Source organism: Centrocercus urophasianus, unplaced genomic scaffold (genome assembly GCF_019232065.1).
Source record: "Centrocercus urophasianus isolate 14NV4802_14NV808 unplaced genomic scaffold, USGS_Curo_1.0 seq_11, whole genome shotgun sequence".
Classification (NCBI taxonomy): Eukaryota; Metazoa; Chordata; class Aves; order Galliformes; family Phasianidae; genus Centrocercus; species Centrocercus urophasianus.
The window spans coordinates 35,821,843-35,846,450 of record NW_024884253.1 but is presented as its reverse complement, the minus strand read 5'-3'; the positions used below and the strand labels follow the sequence as shown (position 1 = coordinate 35,846,450).

Below are 24,608 nucleotides of genomic sequence, written 5' to 3'. Positions count from 1 at the left end.
ATACTAATGTAGAACAGTTTCACATTCAAAAATATTCCTTTCCAGTGGATTCATCGTATACTGTTGTAATAACCACATTGGGTTATCCTGGTATAGGGAAGATAAAACTGAATAAGAAATTGTTAGTGCAGAGACACTGTTTAGAAATTTCACCAACCTTAAATGGTGCCGGTAATAGCGTGCAGTGCAGAAAGTAATCCTAGCATAAAGCTATTTGGAGGGTTGTTAATGAGCATTGCAAAGTTTGTTTCATATCCATTAGTAATTAGCATGGAATATAACTGTGAGTCCAGACTCTAGAATTTTGCACTGAGCATCTTCAAGACACCTAGCTGTTCAGCAGGCTCTGTTTCTGTAATGACTGCCTCTTTCCTGCAGTGTTCAGTAGGAGCTGCCTGACAGAGTAACGAGGCTCCTGCTTTGATTTCAGCAGCTTCGTTATTAAGCAGTGCTCATGTCTTCAGATGGATGTTTTTAAAATGTAGCTTGCTTTTGATTGGGATGCTAAAGGAAAAAAAAAAGAGCTGACTTAAGGCAAATAAAATGAGGGAAGAGAGTTGCATATTTTGCAGTCTTGAGATTCCAGACATCCATGCTGTGAAAAATGGACTTTATTTAATTAGCAGATTTCTGTGTGGGTTTGCTTAGTTGCTTTTGTTTGTTCTCTGTCGGTTTCTTATAGTGCTATTATTTATTTCCACTAAATAGAAAAAATTAGTTTGGTGATTTCTGTTGCTCAAAGTCTGCTAGGGGTACTGCCTCAGAGTTGTACTGCTGTAAATATTTGTATGTTCCTAACTGTGCTGTGGGCACAAACACTGGGGAAGAGCTGAACAGTCAGACTAACTAAAGGTTGTCTGCATATCTGCTGTCTTCTTCTGGCAGAATCGTTGCATGTTTCTGCCTAAATATGATCTGCCATGAACAAAGGAGCAGATCACGTCACTACCATTAGATCGACTAGTTCAGTAGATGTGACACATACTGTAGAACTTTTCATAGGATTCTCAGTAATTTCCCTACCTGGCACTTGTTTCATGGCATCAGAAAAATCTCCTTTGATTAGACGGTTTCTAAATAGCAAGGTTTTTATGCCCACCACTTAGGTTTTTCCCAACATATCGTGCATATCTGTATCACTGGTATTTGGGGTAATTGTACCGTATTGAATATTACAGTATGACCACAGCTTGCTGTAACACCAACTTCAGCAGCTTTGCGTCCCTCTCAGTCCTCTCCTGAGCTCAGGAGCAGTAGAATAAAATGATTATTTACGGTGATGAATTTTAACATGTACAGTGTAATATTTTTTACCATGTCACTCATGTTTGGGTCACTTGCTGTTGAGGATGAGGCATAGTGTCACTCACTGGCTGCTGTGACTGAAAGAGATAATCACAGAATCACAGAATAGCCCGGGTTGCAAGGGACCTCAAGGATCAACAATCTCCAACCCCTCTGTCACATGCAGGGCCACCAAACTCCACATTTAATACAGACCAGGCTGCCCAGGACCCCATCCAGCCTGGCCAAGAACACCTCCAGGCACAGGGCACCCACAGCCTATCTGGGCAGCCTGTTCCAGCACTTTACCACTGAACTTCCCCCTGACATCCAGCTGAAATCTTCCCTCCTTAAAAAAGAGATAATGAGATGAGGTGAGAGGCACTGTGTAGGTTGGAAGGTGCTTCTGGAGGTACCTGCTGGGCTGAGGCAGGTCTCATAGAATCAGGTTGCTCTGGGAGGCATCAAGGACAGTTCTAAGGATCCCCAAGGATGGAGGTCCCACAGTCTATCTGGTCTCTTGTTCCAGTGTTTGATCTCCCCTGGGATAAAGAGATTTTTTTTCTATGTACAAAGCCAGAATTTCCCACACACCTTGGGCCCTCGTCTTGTTAGGTACCACAGACTGTGATCAGGGCCCCCTTTCTTAACAGGGCTAAAGAATTGCAGTGCCCTCTGCCTCCCCTTCAACTGTCTGTGCTCCAACCCCCTAACTATCCAGGTGTTGGTCTGGCACTGGGCAGCCAGCATTGTTCCAAGCAGTGTGTCCAAAGTATTTTTCCTTTGTTGTGTGCATGATGTATTCCAGAGAATAGTTCCCTTTTTCGTCTGGCCCTAATCTCTTCCTTTTTTCTAACTTTTTGTGCAGCATCTCCGATTAAAGTAAAAAGTATAAAAAGAACTGAAAGCTCTTGTCAGACAATTACACATAATATGCTGAGGCACCAAATGTTATATACAATAATAGAAAAAGATGAGTTCTTTGTTTCTTTAACGGACTCCATTCTTACAGCTATCCTTATTCATTGAGCCTTGATCCTGATTTCTTTTCTTGAAGAGCTTAACACGTGCTGGCTAATATGAAATTAAAAACACTGTATCTGCCAAAGCAAGCATCCAAGAGCAAAAGACAAGTGCATGCTACTGCAGATCCAGGGTTTGAGTGTAAATCTTATGCCCTTAATGGCTGAAGTGGGAAAAAAGGATCTTAAACAGTGTCTGCTGCTTCCAGATTTTGTTCAGATTAGATTGCCTATGGTATTTCAAGAGCTTTTATGCAGATTTTGTATGCTCTTGCAGCAAATCCAAACACGGTTTAGCAGGGCACAGCGCAGTTGGAGACTGGCTTAGCGCCCAGAGTTTGCTTTTAACCTCTGCAAAGGTCCTTCTCTTTCTCAGCAGTTCTGAATGTGGTGTGGATGGGGGAATAGCCAAAATTTTCAAATCAAGAGAGGAAAAAAAGAAAAAAAAATAAAAAGTGAAGATAGAATCTTTCTGAACCTTAGTGAAACCTGTGTAAGAGTACTGATCTGAAAGAAGTAGTAAGTCAGAAAAGACCCTAAGAAACAGGATCAGGCGTATTGTAAACATCCAGCGTAAAGACCCAAGAGCTGGGATACCTGATTAATTCAGATTTGATTTTCTAAGTCATACGTTCTCATCTAGCCCAAAATTCATATGCAATTATTCTGTGTATATAATTCCAGAAGTATTATTGTTTTCAAAGTGCATCATGTGAAGCAGTGGCTTGCAAGTTTTTTTGGTGTGCGGACTGTGTTGTTGTCTAATGCATGTATGAATTCTATAGGAAGAATTTAGACTATGGACAATACATTTTCTTCTTATAGATATTCTTGAGAATTCATCTGGAATAATTCACAGATTCGTCAAGAAACTGTCTACCATAGGCTAAAACAAGTAATTTATCAAGGGAGTGGCAATTGAAAATCCCAGATGCTACTCTCTCTCTCTGAAATACGATAATATACAATACTGATCATTTCCTGAAGGGTTGTGGCTCATATCGTGAGCATGATGCTCCTTTTGGAGTTTCACGTTATGAATAAACCATTAGAAAGGTGGTGTTTGTGACCTAGTCAGGAGTTATGTGTGTGATCTTTCCTCCCTTGCTGAGCAGAGGAAATAACTCAAGGGGAGCTGTGGATGTTTTTACCCATGGCAAACCTTGTCTTAATATTTGGTTTGGTGTCCTTTAATGAAAGGGGTGTGTGCTCTTACGATTTTATACTAAACTTAAAACAGGACATTGGAAAGTTTAAAAACACAGAGGGAAATTTAACTAGGTAACTGCATGAAAATCAAGAGGTGTGTTCTTGGTTTTTTATTTTGGTCACAGAGGAAGGAAATATCCCCTTTTGGTACTACAGCACACATGAGCTGATTCCTATTTTAATCTCCACCTCTTCATCATGAGGTGTTAGTAACAGGTGTGTATGATCTGCTGTCAAGGATGATGATGGACCAGGGATTAGGAGGAATGTATTTCTTAACATTTTACAAGGTGCTTTCTTTGGGTAGCAACAGTACAGCAGGTCTCATTTTCTTATAGGTAGCCTTTCCATTTGTACACTCTAGTTTGAACTGCTGCATTTGACTTCGAGACACCAAGCTCCAGATTCTCTGCAATCACACCTCAACTTGCAGATGTTAAGTGCCTCATGGAAGAGTGCACGATTTCTTTGACTTAAGGCTCGATTAACCATTTCCATGAAACATATGGGTCCAACTTTTCAGTACCCAAGTTCATGTTTTGTAAAAATAATTATGCAAAAATGTGTCTGTTTCTAAAAATATTTTGTATTTACTATATGAAGTAACTATTGGGAAAGGTAACACGCTTCAAATGAGCTCGAAATGCACTGTTCCAGCTATGTTAATTCATTTCAAAAATTCATTTTCTTTTTGTGGTGGATTAAGCAAAACAGAATACAATTAGATGTGCTAGAACACCTGTTCAGTATTAACTCTGAGAATGAAAGGCTACCTACAGTTGTTTGTTAATCATAGTTATTGCAAGACTTTTATTTTTTAATGATGCATGTAGACAAATGGGGGATTCAATCATGAGAACACACCAAGCATATCTTTTGAGTGAGATAAGAGCATGACGCATCCAGATGTGAATATTTCACATAAACCATCACGTATTTTATGTCTTCCTATGCCAGTAGTATCCAAATCAGCCAAAATTACCCCATTATTTGTGGAGGCAAAAAGTTCATTCTTTTAACATTTTTCATTTATCTTTTGTGGCTCTGTTTGTTTGCCTGTTTATTTTCCTCTGTTACAGCATTTGCACAATTTCCAATTTTTGCTTTTAGTCATGACAAAGTTACGTTGTAAGTTGTTATATGTCACCTAACTTGTGCCTGCTATACCAAAAGTGTGGTGTGCTCCTTTGTAGAGCATGGGCTGCAGATTCGAGTATCTGCTTTGTTCATTTACATCTTGGCCAACTTGGGAGCTCAGTGCCCAGTGCTTGCTCTCAGTTACTCATTGGTGTTCAGGTAAGATTTGTTGCTATCCCAGTCATTGAAATAAAGTTGCATTTATGGTTTTAACTTGTCCTGTTGTGGCAGTTCTGTGGTTTTGCTGATCAGGGTTGAGGTGCTAAACCTGGAAGGCGAAGAGCTATGGCAAGTATATTTAGGTATAAATATTTTAGCATTGCACAAAGGGAGCAGACTATAAACACTAAGTTGATTTTCCTTTTTTATACTTTACTATTTGCTGTATAGCAAGTTTGTTATGTCTTTTGTTTCATTTTTCTTCCACGAGGGGAAACAGTCTTTAAGGATAAGAAAAAAAATGCTCAGAGTGTAGATATCTGTAGAAAAATCTGTAGAAAAAAGTTTGGTTTTCTCTCACCATTCTAATTTCAGCAAGTATAAATAGGAAGAGTTTGATGTGTTCCCTGAATCCTGTTAGTGATGATTTGTATACTTACTCCAGGCGTGGGGCTAACCGTGCTCTTTGGTTACGAGCTACTGAAGAAAATGTAACCTTACCGGTATCCTTGAGAACTGGTTATGACCTATGTCCCTCTGCTCGTAATATCCAGATGTTTTTTCATTCTTCAGTTGTATCTCAAATAAGAAATCCAGATACTAGGCTCACTTCTTTACTCTATTTAAAAATCCACACTGGGATCTTGCTTTTATGGCAGACAACTGACCATTCTTTCAGATCTTGAAATTTCAAGTATACAATATCCGACACAGTGATCGCTAATCTGGGGCCCTCTGTATTTCTGCATATAGTGTAGGGTTTTTGGCACTTAAAGGTATACTAAGTTTGTGACAATACTAGACTGGGAGGAGCTGTTGAACCCTTTGAGGTTACTAAGGCCTTCCTGAAAGATCTTGATAATTGGAGGACTGGGCTATCATCAATCACATGAAGTTTTAGTGCACAAGTGCTGCATTCTGCACCTGGCATGGACAAGGCAGCCATGGATGCACAGTACAGACAGGGGGACGAGAGGCTGGAGAGCAGCCCCACAGAAAGGGACCTGGGGTTTCTGGTAGATGGCAAGTTGAACGTGAACCAGCAGTGTGCCCTGGCAGCCCAAAGGGGCAACTGTAGCCTAGGGTGCACCAGGCCCAGGGCTGCCACTGGTGGAGGGAAGGGGTTGTCCTCTGTGCTTTGCACTGGTGTGGTCTTGCCTCCAGCACTGGGTTGCTGTTTGGGTGCCACAATATAAGAAGGACATGAAACTGTAAAGAGGTTGTCCAGAGGTGTGAATTTTCTCAAGTCAGTCATTCTCAAAAAGGAACAGCATTCCTTCCTTAACAATTAGTGTATTATTTTGTTTGTTAAATGATTTAAAGAGAAATCTGAAAACAGTAGAAACATCCAAAAATTGTTTAGCTATAAATAAAGTTGTAAAATCCCCAGGTAGTTGTTAATATTTTTCACTTGACCTTGATTTTACCAGTAGATGTGAGGGACTGTTAAAATTAGGATAACAAGCAATTGCATTATGCCAGGTGCCTGGCCGTTGTGGAGTGTTTTTTCTAGGCATTCCAGAAGAATTTTTTTTTTTAATTATTATTTTTTTTTTGAGAGAAAGGTGTATGAGGCTGTGGGATTCTACAGAAAAAAAGAGCAATAGATAAACATGAGTTCAGTGGAGAATGACAGTTCAAACCTGTATGAATTGTTGATTTGAAAAATACTTTAGAGATTAACATTGCCTAGTGTGGTTCTAGTCCAGTTTTTTTGTCTGGTGCTTCCTGCCTAGGTGTGTTTTCTCCCTTTACAAATGATGTCAAACCTTCCAGTTAATTTTTGTGTTTTCAGAAGTCTGACATCACTTTCCCTGCGTGGTTTTGATCTGACATGTCTTAATTATATTTTTTTCATTCTTTCTCTTTTTTATTCTTAAAAACATGAGATTTGGAAAGATGAGGATTGTTGCTTTAATGATTTACCTTGAGGCCAGAGTTAAACTATATTCCATGCACTCATCTAGTGTCTCTAGTGTCTATATCTAGTATCTCATGATCAATTGGTTCTTTGCACGGACCTCAGCTACTATGCCTTTAGCACAGTAACAGCATGTTTGTTACTGATTTTGAAGAGGAGTAATGTAGCATCACTGCCTGTTTCTAAAAGTAAGTATTGTAGACACCAGTCTTTTCTGCAGAGATAATATGAATCTGCTGTCATTGATCTTGTTAGATTACTTAACCAGAAAAAAATCGAAATGAGCAATATGTGGAGTGGTAAACTTGCAAAACTGGCAGTGCATGCTCTTGAAGTCTTGCTGAGGCAAGTGCTCTGATGCACCCTGTCTGCAGGGACAGGTTTGTGCACCACCAAAAAGAAGCATTGAACTCTCAATGTTTATACATGCTAGCAAATATTTTAACACTGTATTGTGTGTCCAGTGTAAAACTGCATGGCAGCTTGCCTAGATGTATCTTTATCTGAATCGTATGTCTGTAAGGGAAATGAAATCCTGCACCTCCAGGTCCAAGAATAAATCCAAGCAAGAATTAAAGGGAATGAAAGAATCACTGATGTTAGTTGTCAGCAGTAATAAGCTCTGTACTTTTTTAGAGGCCAGTCATTTGGTAATGCTTTAGTCACAAGTACGTGATTTCTTCTGAGCCAAGGCCAGCTGCATATTGTACTGTTGATTTCCCAGCAGGTGTGGAACATCTTCTTGGCCCTTCTTCCACCTCATAGAAAAGGCAAGCATTGGTTGTTCAGTGGTCTTTCTGAGTTGCTCTGCACTGGGGCTGGGCTGTGCAGCTAGGCAGTGGAACAAAAAGTTTGCAAGAAGAATTTAACAGTGCATGTGGGAAGGGATGAGATTGTCTAAAGATATCACAATTATATTGCACTGTGTTGGACTGAAAGAGTGCTGGAGGATATCTGGCAGTTCATCCACTAACAGCAGCAAATTCAAGGTATAGTTCTGCCTTGAGCTGTTCATTCTTACACCTACAAAATCCCCTGGCACTTTCCTGCCTGCAATTTGCTCTCCTGCCAGGTACAGAAGCAGATAGGTAGGTGCCCCCAGGCTTCACCAGATGTTTGCATATTATAGAGCTTCGTGGTTGGTCCCCTTTGAGGATGGCATGTGTAGATTGAGGAATACTGTGCTGTCCTGGTGTTTGAAGAACTTGCATAATATTTAGACTTGTATGTGGAAATATGCTTTTTGACTGGGAATGGCACAAAGAGCCTTTGTGGCAATGCAATGCAATTGTTTGCATGGTTTAGTGCTGATAATGTATGTAATGTGTGTGTATAAGCCACTAGAAATGTGCTTTGTATAAACCACTTTCTTGAATTTTGTGCCTTTTGTCTGTTTTGTAAACCTGTCTGACTCATTATTTCTCTACTTATTAACAATTTTTTCACTGTTTTTAGTTGTGGTTTGTTTTTTTTTTGTGTGTCTGCTCAACTGAGTTGTTGGTGTTTTGTTCCATATCAGTTGATGTCAATTGATACCAATGATATACACTGATACCAGTAATGTACCCAAAAGCTCCACAGAATGTGAATCTGTTTGCTTTTTGTTTGTACATCTATCTCTTTCATTGTTACCCTGGGTCAGATCCAAGTTCAGTGAAGCTTGTGTGGTGTATCCCTTCCGGGTAATTTCACAGTTTAATGTGTGTCCTCTCAAGAAAACCCTTGAGACATGGAGGATGTTTGTTGTGGAAGCAGGGAATTGTGACAATCCTCTGTACAAGAGCTTCTCAGTATTAATATTGACACTTTTTATTATCATGGCCTCTTTCTAGTGCTTAGGAAATGCAGTAAGCCACACGTTTTTGAAATTGTATATACTGTATACACTAGTGTTCACTAAATATATCCCACTGCATAGCTCACACTGTCAGTCCCATCATAAATGTGTTGATCCTTGTTGCTGTTTGAAATAACAATCTTAAATAAGCATTGTATTTTCTGAGGAAATGATAGAGCGTGTTCTACTCTTGCCAATATTTTGAAGGGCCTTATTTTTGTTTGTAGGTATTATCTCTCAAATAGTTTTCAAGTCAGTTTGTATTGCCAATACTAGAGTAAGCCATGTATTTGTGAATGCTTATGTCTGTATATTTGTGTCAATAACTTAAAAAAAAAATTAAAAAAAATTCCATATATGTTGATGTGGGAAACAGGGAACTCTTTGCTGCTTGCCCTTAGAGCATGTCTGTTTTATTGCATGCTCAGGTCTGGCAAGTTACTGCAAATCCAACTAAACTCAAACCAGCATCTTTTGCCAGGGTTGCGTTGTGCTGCGTTGTGCTGCAGAGCTGCTTCCCTGTCAAAATCAATACACAGATTTATTTCTCCCTAAATGGTTGTTTATAAAAGTAATCACAGAAGTAGAATCTCAAAATGTTTAATTATGTCATTTTGTATCTGCCCAATATATTCTGAATGTATTTACACATGTTTAGCAAGTGATGCAAAATACAAAGGTTTGATTTTTTTTTTTCCTTACATGTTTTAGTAACTGAGATAAATTCAAGATAGTATGTATTAATGTTGGAGAGGAAAAAAAGATGGTCAGTAGGAAGAGAAACGTGTATGAACTAGCTAGACCAGGAGGAATGTTTTGCAAAATTGTTACTGCCCCAAATCCTCACAAGATACCAAAAAGGCTAATGTATATATTTTTAATTAAAAAATAGAATAGTATTCTCTTGCATTAACAGAAATTTCTACTTTTCCGTGATCGTGTATCACCATTTGGAAGTCATAGTTCTTCCATGAATAATTACTTCATATAAGCGTTAGAAAGAAATGACCAGTTTCTAATAGCTGTGTAAAAACTTAGTTGTTTTTAATTGGAGTTGGTGATTTGGAAAATATCCTGTCAGCTATCTCTGTTTCCCAGCAGGGAGATGTGCGGGTGTTCTTAAGCATACAAAGTTTTATTCTTTGAGCTGTGAATATTGGAGGTCACCTAAAAATAAGTCATTACTGTGGATTTCATATTTCTGAAATTTCATGTTTTTAAGTCAGAATCAACAAGCAGATTCCAGAAAGTAGCATTAGCATTTACATATTGATATTTTTCCTCAAACGAATATCCCCAGGGTAGCTGACACTGATTCTACACCCTGCTAAAGCTATTGCACAGAAGTGCTATTTTTGGTTTTCTGCTCTTTATAATGTTATATTCTCTCTTCTTCGTCTGGAAATCAGAAAAAGCAAACCAAAAGTCTTTGTTTCTCTATAATAGGAACCTAAAATACAAAATTCAATGTTAGCCTTAATCTGTGCATTACAAATTTCATTTTGAAATTTGGTCCTGTTTGCTTTTTATCCACAGCATGGCTGAATCTCAGTCTTGGACCTCAGAACTGTGGCAAATGAGAGCTTATGATCTGAGACATCCCAAATGTCTTTTTAATTAGTTTTTATTACACAGCTCATAGCTTTTCCAGTGTGCAACCATGTTGATTTCATCACGTCTTTAGTCTTTCATGGTTGCTCTGGTGCTGTGTAGCTGTCTTCCTTTCTAGTAAGTGGACCAGCTTTGATGCTTTGTTTCCACATCCTCCAAGTGATATATACAAGGCTGCCATACTTCTGCCTCTTTTTTTTCTTTCCCCTCTTTTTTTAAATTGCTTTTTTTTCATATTATTTTTTCTTTCTTTCAGCCTCCATTGGAACTTTGCAGTCTGCCATTCAAAGCCTGAACAGGAGCTCGACACTGTGCTTTTTCAGGTATGCTTCTTTAAATACACTTTCTCATGGAGGGGAGGGGTGTTAATGGAAGGAGAGCATCTCCAGAGGATCTTTTCCTCGTTCTCATAGCAAATTTTTTTTTTTTTTTTTTTTTTTTAATCTTTTCTAATTGATTGGGTTGGGAGATTCATTTGTACAGTTTAAGAAAGATTGAGGCTTGCTTTTGCTGCCCTCAGTCACACTGCATTAGGCATGTCAACATGGCAAAATAATTTGAGTAGTTCCTGGTGTTTTTTCCTTCTTTATTCCAGATGTACACTTCAGTTACAGTCTTCCAATTCAGTAGATTCTGATGTTTTCTGACTTCCAGCATGAGTGCACAATTCTGACCCTATCTGATTACTATTACTGATGTGCTCAAAAACAGAGGGAAGCTTAAACATCCAAGAGTCCATTCACAGTGCTCTGAACCTGATTTCAAAGTTGGAGCAGGAGATGGACATTAAAGCTTAGAATCTTTTACTTGTCTTTAGAGCTTCTAAGCAAAACAAAGGAAAGCCAGTATCAAGAAAAATGGAGAGCATGTCTTATATTGAGTAGTTTTGTTCTCAGTTAGTACAAAGAAATCACTTGAAACCCAGAGAATCGGAAGTTGTATGAGTATGGCAGCTTGTACCAATGATCATAAAATTCTCTAAGAGTTACTGAAGCACTTGCAGCATTTATTTGAGGCAAGGAAAAAATCGATAATCAATATCTGATGCATCATTTGTCAAATCAGCAACACGCTTCACTAATACATGGTTTTAATTCCACTCTGTGGAAGGCATTTTGCATTTGTCTGTTTCTTATCACCAGATTCAGCTTTAGAATGTAAATATGCATTGTGTGCGGTCTTAATGGTTATCACTGCTCTTTTTATTTGCAACAAAAATGTTAAGTCTAAGAGTACACGTGGCAAGTTCAGGGGTAAAATGTTGAAATAATCTCAAAACCAGTTTATGTTAGTTGAGGAGATTCAGGTATGTTCAAGATAGGTTGTGGTCTGAAATTGAAAGACATCAAAGCTGTACTGCAAAGTACAGCTAATTCCACAATCACATTTTATGTACTTACCTTGCTAGTGGCATTTCATATGGGATTTGTTTCCATCTTCTTAGAGAATAAACTTGATGTTTGGTGTTTGTGCAGATGCTCCAGGAAGTCTGCAGTTGTCTGGGAGACACACTGTGTATCCTACAAGTATGAAAGATGGAGTCTATGATTTATGATAATAGCAACATTCAGCCTTGGATGTAGTGACACAGTCAGCCCTCCTAAATGTTGTCTTTTTAGAGGATGCGTGGAGACCAGAGCCGATCAGAATCATAGAATGACTGAGGTGGAAGGCTCTGGAGGCCTTCTGGTTGCTCAGATCAGTGGCAAGCTGGTGCTAGCAACTGAGGGGGTGTCCCCTTCATTGTAGAGGCTTGGCTCCCTGACAGCGATGGGGATGGTAGGCTGACCAGAAGAGGTTACCTTTACATGCCAAGCATGTAAAGTTATGTAAATGTTTTTGATTGACTGGGTTTCCTCCACTGTTTGTATTCCTCTTGAAAATGAGAGCCTCAAAGGCTGATTTCCTTCTGCAGACTTCTGCCAACTCCCTGGGGCCAGTTCCTCCTTGCCAGCTCACCAGGGCTCCATGGGCAAGCTGTCCAAAGCATGGAAGCTGCAGAAATGGGGAGAGGCATGTGGGGCATAAGAGTTGTGATAGAGGCAATGAGGAAAAGCACTTGAAGTATCTTCCTTTTTCCTTTAATCCCATGCTATCCTTGAAATCTTTCTCTGCTTCCCAGCCCACTGTTTGCTGCCACCATCTCTATTCCCATCACTTCTCTGCTTTTTTCCGAGTAACTACATTTCTCCTCTGACCTTCTATGTCTTGCAGTTTCCTACTTCTTGTGCCTGTCCCCATACTCCTAGCTACTGGCGGTTGTTTGTTGGTTGGTTTTTATTGGAGCTGTGATTCCTCCCTCTGCTGCTTCCATCTCCACTTGATTAAACGCACCAGTGCAGTGGTCGTGACTCAACGCAGCTTTTCTTTTCTTTAAGATCTTTAAGACACTGGGATTTTTATGGAGTTGCTAAAGATGTGGCCAGGAAGAATTTTTGTCGTAACTTCATTAGGGTCCTCAGATACACAGAAAGCCATTTAGTAAGAAGAGTCTGAGCAATTCTGACTTTACAAGTGCAGCTTTTTGAAGACACTTGTAGTGAAGTGTCATTACGTTAAATGTCACTAATAGGAAACAGGCTCAATGTGTTTTAGCAGCTAACATTTCAACAACTGTAGTAAATACATCCACACAAATGTGCAATCACAGTGAACGTACAACATAGAATTTGGGTTATACAGCTTTACTGTATTGATAGCAACAATACTGGTATTTCTGACCATATACTTCAAGAAATCTTAAATATACAGATGCAGTGGTATGCATTCCTCTAACTTTCTTTCTTGACTTCCAGCAGAATGTATCTTTAGAACTGAGGCTGGAGGAAAGAGGAATGAAATATTCTGTGGTATGGGAAAATGTTCTCTTATCTAGAGAAAAACATAGCTGTACCAGCCTAAATTAAGAGATGATTTAAAAAAAAAAAAAAAAAAGGAAAAAAAAAAAAAGGACTTGATTTGTTTATACACCATCAAAAGATTTTAGCTTTGTAGCTTATTTTGGAAAAAATAAATGTTCGCTGTTTCATGTGTTTGAAGTTTGACTGTTTATAAATGGTTAGCCCAGAACAATTCTGGTGCAGAAATTAAGTAGCCATGCAGACTTTACTGCAACATTATGTCATGTTATAGAAGAGGATATTTAGAGCAGAGACTTGACAAACAACGCCCCACAGCTAATCAGAAGAGTGACTGAAAGTCTTCCATTGTCAGAATGGGGCCATGCTGTTGTATTCCACAAGGTGAACATTGCCATTTTTCTCATGTTATTGCTTTCAGCCATAACCAGTTTGTGATTGTGCCTACCTTATTACCTTTCTGTGTATTTGTAGTATCTGTAAAACATGTTCATTTGCTGTGTTTTAATATTAGAGTGAAACAGTGTTTTGTTTGTGAATGTAGTTATAAACAACAAAAAAAAAATTTTCCATATAATAAGATACCAACAAGCTGTTATACTGTTTTTAGCCTTTTCAAGTTTAATCAGTATAACTTTATATCCTTATTTGTAAACATGTGCATTACACGAACCACTCCATATACTTACGCGCTATTTCTTTCAAATGTACTTTCATAGACTAAGAAACTTGAGAAAGATGCTAGTTCTGAAACTTTGAGAATAAATGTTTTAAAAGTCTTCCTTACCAATTGAATCTCTGATTACTACAGGGAAGGAATTTTTAAATCTGAAATATCTTCTCCATTTGTAGTAGCTCTTCATGGTCTCTTGTTTTTTTCACAGTATAAATTGTTGGGGTTGTTTCTCTTCTGGGCTGTATTTGTTGACTCTGGATCTTCGTGTGCTTTTACATTATTGGAGTTTTGCAGGCTTACGAAGTGCAAGGGAATGTCTAACTGCAGCTATTTTCATTGTGGGATTATGGCTTTTTAAATAAAAGCTGTTTATAGCTATGATATGATCTTCCTTCAATATATTTTGCATTGCAAACAGTTTCAGAAAACATTCTCAATAAACATAGCCTAAACATGGCAACTTCAGATTTCAGAGGGTTTGACCTCATATGACAGAGTCTGGTGAACTTTTTCCACCCAACAAAAATGAGTTGGCAGTAGCAGCTGCATACATGAGATCAGAAGTACCTCATCTTCTGAGAAATGGGAGACTGCACCAATTGCCCAGCCTCCAAACTGGGGTAAGTTTCCACCTCCCAGAGAAGATAACTGGGTATTCTTGGGTGGCTCTTCCTGTTTCAACTAGAAGCCGTCCTACCTCCTAGAAATTAATTATGCTGGAGCAGCGTTAACTAACCTGGTTTTCACATCAAGAGCCCTATATGAGATTTCTTACTCTTCCTGTAATTTAAAGAAAGCTTGCAAATTTTAGTGGAAAATTTTTAAAAGAAGTGCTGGAGAAGAATCAGTCTTTACATGCAATTTAGAGGAGTTTAAGCGCTTGCTGTGGAGGTCATCTTGCAGTTGGCATTCCAAATGAAGCAGAGGCAGACGCGTTTTCTGTGATATCCTTGTTAGCCCCCACTGCGTTTTGGGGGCCTGCAGCATGCTCAGAGGACTCATGCTGGGTTAAGCAGTGTTAATGAACAAAGACAGGCAGGAAAATCCATGGTTCATCTAGAGCTTGGGAATTGGCCATCAGGTTCAGTTAGTCATGTGTGTGCCCATTCATGTCAGTAACAGGACTGCTCCCATGCTGAGCGGCAGCTGTCTGCAGGACATGTCTTGAGCATCTCTCTACTCCTGCCTGTTTCTTCTAGCTTCTCTCAGCTCCCTTCCATGGGAGTTAACTGTGGGAGATGGGGACGGTGCCTAGGTTTTAGTATGTTTGGTGTTTAGAGTGTAGCTGGAGTCAGGAGAGCTCCAAACTGTTGGTATGAGCAGAAATTGCTGTCAAAGCAGCAAGTGCTCCACTAACGAGGATCAGTTTTGGGGGAAGGGATACTTAAGAAGTTCCTGGGCTGTTTCCTGGCTGCCCAATTGCTGGTTGGGTGACCGTTGCATGGATCCTGCCTGTGAGATGTGTGCCTGTGTGAGCATTGGACTGAGGATGCTCTGGGTGTATCTTATGCATTTTTGCAGATAGAAGATTTTGATTTTTCTTCTTCACTAACGCATGTGGTTTTTACTGAACCAATTATGTATGGAAACCACGAAGGTTTGGGTAGCTTCAAATATGGCTTACTCTTAAAATGAGCTTGTTAGGAATTTCCCCAGATCTCAGGTGCAAATTAATCTGAAGTGTTCTCTTTAAAATGTTGTTCTTTGTTTTTTGTTTTTTTTCCAACATCTTAATTAAAACTGTTTTGTTGTTCAGCCTCCCTCTGTTTTCTCCCAGCGTGCAGTGATGGCACGCAAGGCTGGCCAATTAATTAATTTTGCTACACATTGAAAATGTGGCCTCTTAGAAAGTAAGTGGTTTACCAGGATGCCAAATCCAAGCAGGGCTGGAAAGGCAGCAGCAAACAGGGGCAAGGAGACTCAAGATGCTGGCTTTTCCTACTGGCAGAGGGGAAGAGAGAAGAAGAGCAATAGATAGCACTTGATGATCCAGCCCTAAAAGTTCTGTGATTCTGATGAGCACTGAAGTGTTGTTACAGAACACTGGGGCCAAGTGTCTTCTGCTGAAGAAGACATTTTATTTGATTTTTGAAAGTGCAGGGAATCTTAGGGAAACTGTAGGGCCAGAAGATGAGGATGAAGGGCTCTGTGGAGCTTGTGGAGCATACTTTTAAGTGTAGTGCCCATGGAGAGAGACAGAATAAGAAGTGCTTTGAACTCTGGACCATTGGGACTGGCTGAGGAGCAAGTGACTGGATTGCACCCCAAGGTCTGCCTAAAGTTTTGCAAAGTGTTTTAAAGAAATATTCAGGCAAAATACACATTAAAATAGAAGTATTCACAAAAAGCCAGAGCTACAAATATAATGAGAAGTTACATCACATTGCTTTATACTTTATAGGTCTTCTCTTGAAGTATTTTTAAATGAGAGGCTGAAATTATTCCGAAGAGTGCGGTATGTTGCAAGTAACACAGGGATTAGAGAAAGCAGCATTGATTTCCATTACTGCTTTTACAAACACAGTACGTAGTTTCTCTCTAATTAAGACAACAACTTGTATTCTTTTGGTACTCTCTTCATGGAAGAAAGGGAAACTTAATTCCTGAGGTTTCTTGTGTATTTGCACAGCTGCCTGCATCTTTTGCAGCAATCACACTTTTCATGTTTGGGCAGTATTTACCCAGAAGCAAGTATTGCTAATAGTGGAGTGTGCCTGCTGGGTAAAACCTCTAACAGCATCAGTTTTCAGAACTGAAAAGAAACAAAATAATTTCTGATGGCTTTTCTTTCAGAGAGGATTCTCTTTGCAGCTTGCACTGAGCATGCAGTACCGAGGCAGAATGCAAGTACAGCCATGGAGGTGCATCCCCAACATTTGTACCTCCGTGGATTTTCCAAATGCTATTTCCCCATAACAGTGTAAGCGTTTCTGGTTGCATCAACATCCTCGTTTAAACCTCACTTTTAACTGCAAAGTGAAATAGAAACTGTCAAGTAACGGTGGCACTCTTGATAGAGTTTTATCTTTCAAGGTTTTCTTATGCAAACTTGTCAACTTACTGCACTTCAGACAGATATTTAACATCAGTGGGTGTTGTTGAGTGTAATGCCACAGCAAATCAGAATTGGCTTAAATATATAATACACAGTGCAAAGCAGCTGCCTTGATCACCAACTTTCCCCATTGGTGGAAATTTCCCACCTTTACATCCCTGTGCCACCCCTGGTTTTAGGTCACTACATACTGAGTTTTATGACCTTTTGGGGGCTCAACCTCCTCTCTGAGCAGATACTGCCCTTCATTTATTTGTCACTGTTTCATGTTCCCAAAGGGCATCACTTTGATTTGATTGTGGTTCATGGTAGATCTGGAAGATGATTCCATCTCCTCACGCTTTATGTCTTAACAGCTAATGTAATATGAGGCCAAGTTTGCACCCGTCTGTGTTTATCTAAAATTGATTTCACAAATGTCATACTGCTACCATTCTGGAGGTGGATTGTTCAATGCCAATTTAATCCTTATTTGTTTTTGTTCATATTTTTAAACTTATTAGTATAAACTACGTGCAAGGTTTATGCTGATGGTTCTCCTAAGAACTGGTATGGGCTTGAGGCGTACATGATACTATATCCTAGTGCACAGCCTTGTAGCAAGTTACTCTCACTGAAGTCCTCATTCATTGGCTTTATAGGCTCTTAATGTGCACCTCGCCATTAGCTGAACCTATGATTTTTCATCTGTATGCTATGGCCCCATGCAAAATTTGTTTTGTGATTTCTCTGAGCTCTATTGAGATCATTTGTACTTGAATTTACAATGCTTGTGGTGCATCTTGAGGCTGCGTAGTTATACTTTACCATCAGGAAAATAAAATTGACACAGGCCTTTAAATACCAAGGAAAGCAGAGGAAAGGCTGTTAGGCTTTGTTATATGTACCCACTGTGCTTCATTCTGTCCTCTGTACCTCCTGTCCATCCCTCATCCTCTGTCCCAGAGGAGTGAAGTAAGAGCATGAGCTTCAGCACAGTGTTGGTGGGTGAAGATGCATCCTCACTGAAAGAGTAAAAATTCCTATGTTATCATGTATGCCATAATTTCACTGTTGTTTTTTGCTGCTGTGCTGCAACTTGAATATTGCTAAAATATGTAGTGGTTTCAGAGTAGACGTTCAGGCAAAGGCTGATTGACACTTCATCAAGGTATAGGAGCTAGAAGGCAAGGCAGAAATGATATTTCATTGAGAATTTGTTTCTAGTTACTGTTAGTTGTATAGCTATTGCTGCTGCACCATGTTGTCCCAAATCATGCAGCAGGTAAGCCTGTTGCTTAATTGTGAATATCTAACAAATGTATGGCAGGTCTAAGGGCAATGAGAGCATGATGCCTAGGATGAATAAGTGCTTTGGGTCACTCCCTCTGCCACAAAGGAATCTTGAATCAAAGTGCCTGGTTGAAAATAGAGCTTTAAAAACCTAAGCCCCTCTATTCCTTTGTGTGTTTTGTATTCTGCTCAGTAGTTCTGCAGCAGTTACTGATGTTAGAAGAGCTCAGTGGTACAAACTTCAGGAAAGCTTTCGTCAGTGTATGTGTATTATTAAAATGAAGCATGCTTGAATGTGTGCATAAGTTTGCAGTTTTGTTTCTTTTTAAATGATCTCTTAAGCCTAGTGATCTTTTTCTAAGGAAGTGAAATAATGGGAGTCTGGAGCGAATCCTGAAAAACATAATCCCATCCTTGGGAAGAATTGCATTTACAGAATAGACATCTGGATGTGAACTCTTGTAAAATGTTTCTTAGGTCCCTAAGTATATTTCATTTCCTGGGAGTGGAAGTGTTGCCTTTGAATTTCTACAGTGTAAAGCCAGTACTGGAGCCATCCACAACAGGCAATTCCAATGGCTAAGCTTTAACATTCTTCATTTTAGGCCAACAGAAAGCCATTTCCACCCTTGTTGCTGCAATTATGGTTTTCACAACTGGAAACTAAGTGCCACAGTTTCGTCTTCCCATGACTATGCTGTGCTGCTGCTGCTCAGCCTTTTTTGTTAGTGCTGAAATTAGTAAGTGACTCTCCTAGCATCGTGGCCGTGTTTCAAGTGCCTGTGAACAACAGAGGCACTGATAGGAATTGCACTGGATGTCCCTGCTCGCAGCAGAATTAGGCTGCAGTCATCAGAGCACAGGCAGGAGAGGTTGTTTCAGTAGTACCTACATCCACCTGTCTTCCACCGTGCTTTCTGTCTTTCTGTTCTAGTGCAGTCTGATTAACAATTTCTAGCTCCCTGAGGTGCGAGTACTGAGTAAACTTCCCCGTGATATTTAAACACAGTACCTCAGGAATGCAACACACTTTCTACTACTAGCTGAGTCTACCCTCAGTTTTTACCAGCAGCACAAGGACAGAGCTCCCTGTCTGGCCACGTAACCACCTGGCCCATGCTGTCTCCAGACAGCATCTCTGCCCTGGCTCCCCCCAGCCCTTTGCTTTTCTTTGAAGGCATGCCTGGAGCTCATTGCCAGTCACAGTGTATTTCCATTGACTTCAGGGCATTTAGCCCCATGTGTGCTTGCAAACAAGCGCTCTCGTTCCCTTGGGTGAACATGCATGCACAGTGGGAATTTTTTTCTTCTTTCTTCCTTTGAAGAAAACCTCCTAAGCAGTGCTTGCTGGCATCAAGCAGGGCTGTCCTGAGTGAGGAAGTTACTAAATGCTGAGGAAAGGCTTCCAAAAGCCTTGGTTCCCACAGCCCCAGAAATCTGCGGTGTGCTCAGAGCAGACAGACTCTGCTCTGGGAGCAGAGTGGAGCTGGCAGGAGTTCCTCTGGGCAGAACCATGGCCTTCAGTGACAGTGGCTGAGGAGAATTGCAGAGCTGTGCTCTTGCTTATTCAAGTGCTAGTAACTGGGTTGGGTGACAGTGTTGGTATAGCACATAGAATCGAAGAGTTGGCTTTTGGAGTGAATTTTTTTTTTTCTTTTCATTTTCCTTTTCTCCTGACAAGGCCCTTGTCCCTGCATATATTCAATTTCTGCGTGTAAGCACTAAATACAGCAATCAGGAATTTCTACAAGCTCTGTGCTGGCAGTGTGGGTTTGATTTGTGTATATGGAACAGAAATGTGTATGTGCAGATGCCTGCTAAAATTGCCTTCAGCACATTTGGAAAGTCAATGCTTAATTTTTAAAATAGTCCCAATAAATATGTTGATTCAAATGAGGAAAAAAAGAGCTTTTTCTCTTTCAGGAAGACTTAGTTAAAATTCAGGAAGTCACTAGGATTTATAAAACAACACTGAAAGGAAAGCTTAATTAACATTTCACTACCCTTTCAATTGCACTGAATGCATGTCTGGTTTATCACCCACCTAAATATGTTAGTTTGTATTTGAAGAATGCTTGTGACAGTGAGCCTTCAGGAGAAAGCTCAGCTTTTTCCTATAATCTCATTATAGCATTTATACATTTGGTTTCCTTGCTTTGACCTTGAGTGGTTTAGAGAAAATATTCAATGTATGTATCGTGTACTTCTGGGAATAAATACTTGAGGCTGCTTTCTTTGTTTCTTAAGGTATATTTAGCTGGAATTACAGGTTTTTCTGTGGGATTTAGAGGAGTTTGTTTTTTTGTTGTTGTTGTTGGTCCAAACAACATACTGATAGTTAAATACACTAGGGTTAGTAAGTTGGATAACAATAGATGAGCGTGGCAATAGAGGCAAAAGCAGGTCATCGCTGGGAAGGATGCTGCTTTGAGCACCTTGGGATGAGTAAAGAAGCAGCAGCAGCTTTTCCTGCTCTCCCTGAAGAACACGATGATAGCAGAAATGGGATATTAAAAAGGACAGTGTAGATTAATGGGGGCAGTAATAAAACAAATGAGACCCATTAGCTAAATCGCTGCTTTAAAACTAGATTCTTTGGTAAGTGCTCTTCAGTGCCTCATGCGGGAGAAATTGCTACAGCATTTGCCATGTTATCTGCGGTGTTGCATTTTAGGTTGTGTGTGGTGTTGTGGCAGTCTGAAGTGACAGAATCTTAAAACAATTTAGATAAAGGTAAATGTTGTTTTGGACGTTGTGCTCCTAGAAAGCTGGAACAATTGTATCTAAATGCAAAGACAAGTTCTCTTTTTCCAAGTCAGGTCGGAATGTTTTACGTGCTTCCAAAATCCATCATTAAAAGAATAAAATATTTGTTTATTCTCATTAGGTTTAGGGTTGTCCTGTTATAGTTAATTTGCCCTTCCTTAAGAACTTGGAAATCCTTGTTTTGCTGCGGGGACTCGTGTTCAAACAGCCTTGAAGCTGCAGTATGGGGTTTCAGCAGTATCTCTGGTTGATTGCTTGTTTTTCTGTTAGCTTAATGATGAAGCATATGCCTTGCAATTAAAACACTACATATCTCTGTTTTCTCCTTGAGTTTTAGACTGGCTTGTTTTCTGGAGCATTTAATAAAATAGGAAAATACTCTGCATTTGTTAGAATTATATATTGCCTCTAAGGAGAAAAACTTTGGGGGTTTAGAGATAAAGTATGTTGAGAAATCAACTAGACAAAGCCACAGGCGGTGTTTGAAAGTGCACTTTCGTTCATCATCTGGAGGTATGTGGGTCTAACCCAGTGGCCCAGCCCATTTGGCATCATTGTCCCTTACCTGCCCTCAGACACGTGTGGCTGCATCCCAGCAGGGGCCTCGTGTGCTTCCCCTTTCCTTTTGCCATAATCCCACTGGGTGGTGGTGGGGCACCCAGCGCTGCCTCCCTGCGCTGCCACAGGAGAGGAGAGGAGGGTTGGGCTGCTGTTGCTATCGCTCTGATGTCAGGCGCTGCCACTAACATGTGGTTGGCTCTTCTGCCTTTCAGATTGCACAAAGGAAGCAAGGAGACTCCCACATCTTTCAGCGAGAAGAAAGGAGGCAGTGGAGCAGACTAATACAGACTTGTGTCTGGTGGCCTTGCAGTACAAAGGCTGCGTTTAAAAGAGAAGCACAGCGTTATTTAATGAGCTGTGAGATGAGGCGCTGCTGCTAACGCTCAGATCCCTGGATTCATCGGCTATTCATTGTGCTTAATGTACATGTTTCTACACCGTGCGTTTAGGAGATCCCAGAGAAGAATCCAAAACGGCTGCGGGGGAAAGACCACCAAACATGCCTACAGAAACACTACCGACAGGTAGCATGGTGAAGCCGGTCAGCCCTGCCGTGACTTTCACATCCGCCGTCCCTCTCCGCATCCTGAACAAAGGACCTGACTATTTTCGCAGGCAGGCGGAGCCTAACCCCAAAAGACTGAGCGCGGTGGAGAGGCTGGAAGCCGACAAGGCGAAATATGTCAAAAGCCAGGAGGTCATCAATGCCAAGCAGGAGCCTGTGAAGCCAGCAGTGCTGGCGAAGCCGCCGGTCTGTCCTGCGGCCAAGCGGGCACTGGGCAGCCCCACCTTGAAGGTCTTCAGCAACAATGCAAAGACCGAGAGCGGTGTCCAGAGAGAAAATCTGAAGCTAGAGATTCTGAAGAACATCATCAATAGCTCTGAAGGCTCCAGCTCGGGTTCGGGGCACAAGCATGGTCCCCGAAACTGGCCACCCCACAGAGCCGATTCGACGGAACTGAACCGACATTCATTTGCTGAGTCCTTGAAGGTCTATCCCACACAGGGCCGTAGCAGCCCCCAGGAGAGCAGCTCCAATGTCAGTAGAAGGCTCCTAGACCAGTCGGCAGAGACTTTCTTGCATGTCTCTCACAGCTCCTCAGACATTAGGAAAGTAACTAGCGCAAAGCCCTTAAAAGCAATACCTTGCAGTAGTTCAGCCCCACCTCTGCCTCCAAAACCCAAAATTGCTGCCATTGCCACCCTGAAGTCCCCAGAGATTGAGGCAGTTGAGTCTGGATGCGGAGTTAGTAGAAGACCCTCCCTACAGCGATCAAAATCAGACTTAAGCGACAGATACTTTCGTGTCGACGCAGATGTTGAACGATTCTTTAACTACTGTGGACTGGATCCTGAAGAGCTTGAAAACCTTGGGATGGAAAATTTTGCAAGGGCTAACTCTGATATTATATCCCTCAACTTTCGCAGTGCAAGCATGATTAGCTCAGACTGTGAACAGTCTCAGGACAGCAACAGTGACCTTAGAAATGATGACAGTGCCAATGACCGTGTGCCATACGGCATTTCTGCTATTGAAAGGAATGCCAGAATCATCAAGTGGTTGTATAGCATCAAGCAAGCTAGAGAGTCACAGAAAGTGTCCCATGTGTGAGAAAATCCACGGGAGAAAAAGCAAGGACTGTATCTTTGTCTGTGAATATTCAGTTGTGAAGGGTTGTGAAGTCTACTTGAAGTCTTGTACACTTCTCAAATCTCTTTGTGTTGCTTGTTGTGCAATGTTTCCAAGTTGCATGCCTGTCAACATGTGAACTGACCTGGCTTCCACTTGAACAATAACCAACTGCAGAGCCTGGCTGAGCATACACATTATCTGCCAAAAGTTTAAGACAAGAATCTAATTAGGGCTTTAGTATAATCAAAGTGTTTACATGGAAAGGTTATATGACTTCTTTGGTATTTATGTGGTTCCTTGTGGGTTTTATATGTCACTTTTTGTCTTAATACCGATATCTTCAACTGACGTTTCTAGGTTCTAAGTTGAAATGGAATCCCGTTTGGGGGGAGAGCGGGGGGGGGAGGAGAAAAATTGGCCACTGTAAGAGGTTTAGACATGCAGCAGTAGTCAAAGCAACCTTATCTCTTGTAGAAGGTGGATTATTGGCAGCTGTAAAGCTGTTTCTGAAAGGCAAGGAATGCGCTGTTCTTTGCTAAAATATGTATCCCTACCTGTAGTAAGGGACTGTTTAGGTTTCTGTTTCTAGATAAGCACCCTCAGTCTCACAGCTGAGGTGGTCTAATGAATCTGCTTGACCACTCATAAACTGAGTATTGCATTTGCTTTGGTGTAAGCATTTTAATGATTTTGTATTACCCTGTTGGAAAAGCTTAACGAAGGTTAGAGTCAACACACAAAAGCATCGAGGTGCAGGATTTTGTGGGTTTCGTTTTTACTCTTAAGATTCCTGGTCTTAAACTTTTGACAGGAATGATTAGATCCTATAGCTGATATTGAATGCCTTTATTAGTCAAACACATCATGACTACAAAGTCCATGCTGTCTTTTAATTTTTTTTGTAGACCTATTTGAACAGTTAATGAACAAAAATGGAAACACACAGCCATATCAATGTAACGCCTCCTATTCCGAAGTAAATACACTCAGTAGCTGAACTATATCTGAAAAATTGTGATTATGTTGTCTTGCATATGTTATATCTAAGGCTGTGAAAGTTTGTTACAGCTCTAGAAAGTGTAGAAACATGACAGTATGTAGCTTTATTTTCTTTCCTCCTTATGATGGTTAGTGCTGCAGGTGAACCTGTTACGACTCTTTCGACAATCTGTATCTTCCCAGTGGTTTAATTAACTGTCATTTCAACTGACAGTTGTGGTGTGCTAGCAGAGGAGTTGAAAGTACAGTGGCCTGCTTCATTATTCTTGTATACATGCTTTGAAATAAATTGCAGCACTACCTTATATTTCATCAGCTAATAGGAAACTTTTTTATTGTGTAAATGCTGTAAGACTTTGTATATACTTCAGTTGTTACGAAATCTTTAAAAGGAAGAGTGTTATGCTAATAAATAGCTCCTGGTGCAGGTATGGTGGATTTTGTTCATTTTTTTTTTTAACTCCTCCCATTCTTACACTGTATCGGGAACTGTGTTTTAGTTCCATTGAAGGTCTACGTTAACTAATGGTCCCAATGAAAGGTTTCTTCCCAAAAGTGCTTTTCAGAACACAGTTTCTTAGAAAGTATTGGTAGCAGCATGATCCATA

At 40.4% G+C, this 24,608-nt stretch overlaps 1 protein-coding gene across 6 annotated transcripts in view; it reads left to right on the top strand.

Moving 5' to 3' along the window:
- The window catches only part of FAM110B (family with sequence similarity 110 member B), a 161,492-nt gene that overhangs the window by 78,113 nt on the left and 58,771 nt on the right, over positions 1-24,608 (top strand). For 4 of the 6 annotated variants that reach the window (XM_042840020.1, XM_042840022.1, XM_042840023.1 and 1 more), the window contains 2 exons: positions 10,437-10,503; positions 21,581-24,429. In XM_042840020.1, coding sequence (XP_042695954.1) covers positions 21,868-22,980 — 1,113 coding nt within the window. In that variant the 5' untranslated portion in view covers positions 10,437-10,503; positions 21,581-21,867 and the 3' untranslated portion in view covers positions 22,981-24,429. Of the gene's footprint in view, positions 1-10,436; positions 10,504-21,580; positions 24,430-24,608 lie in introns of those variants that run through there. The other 2 variants (XR_006172162.1, XR_006172161.1) reach the window with 1 other exon arrangement.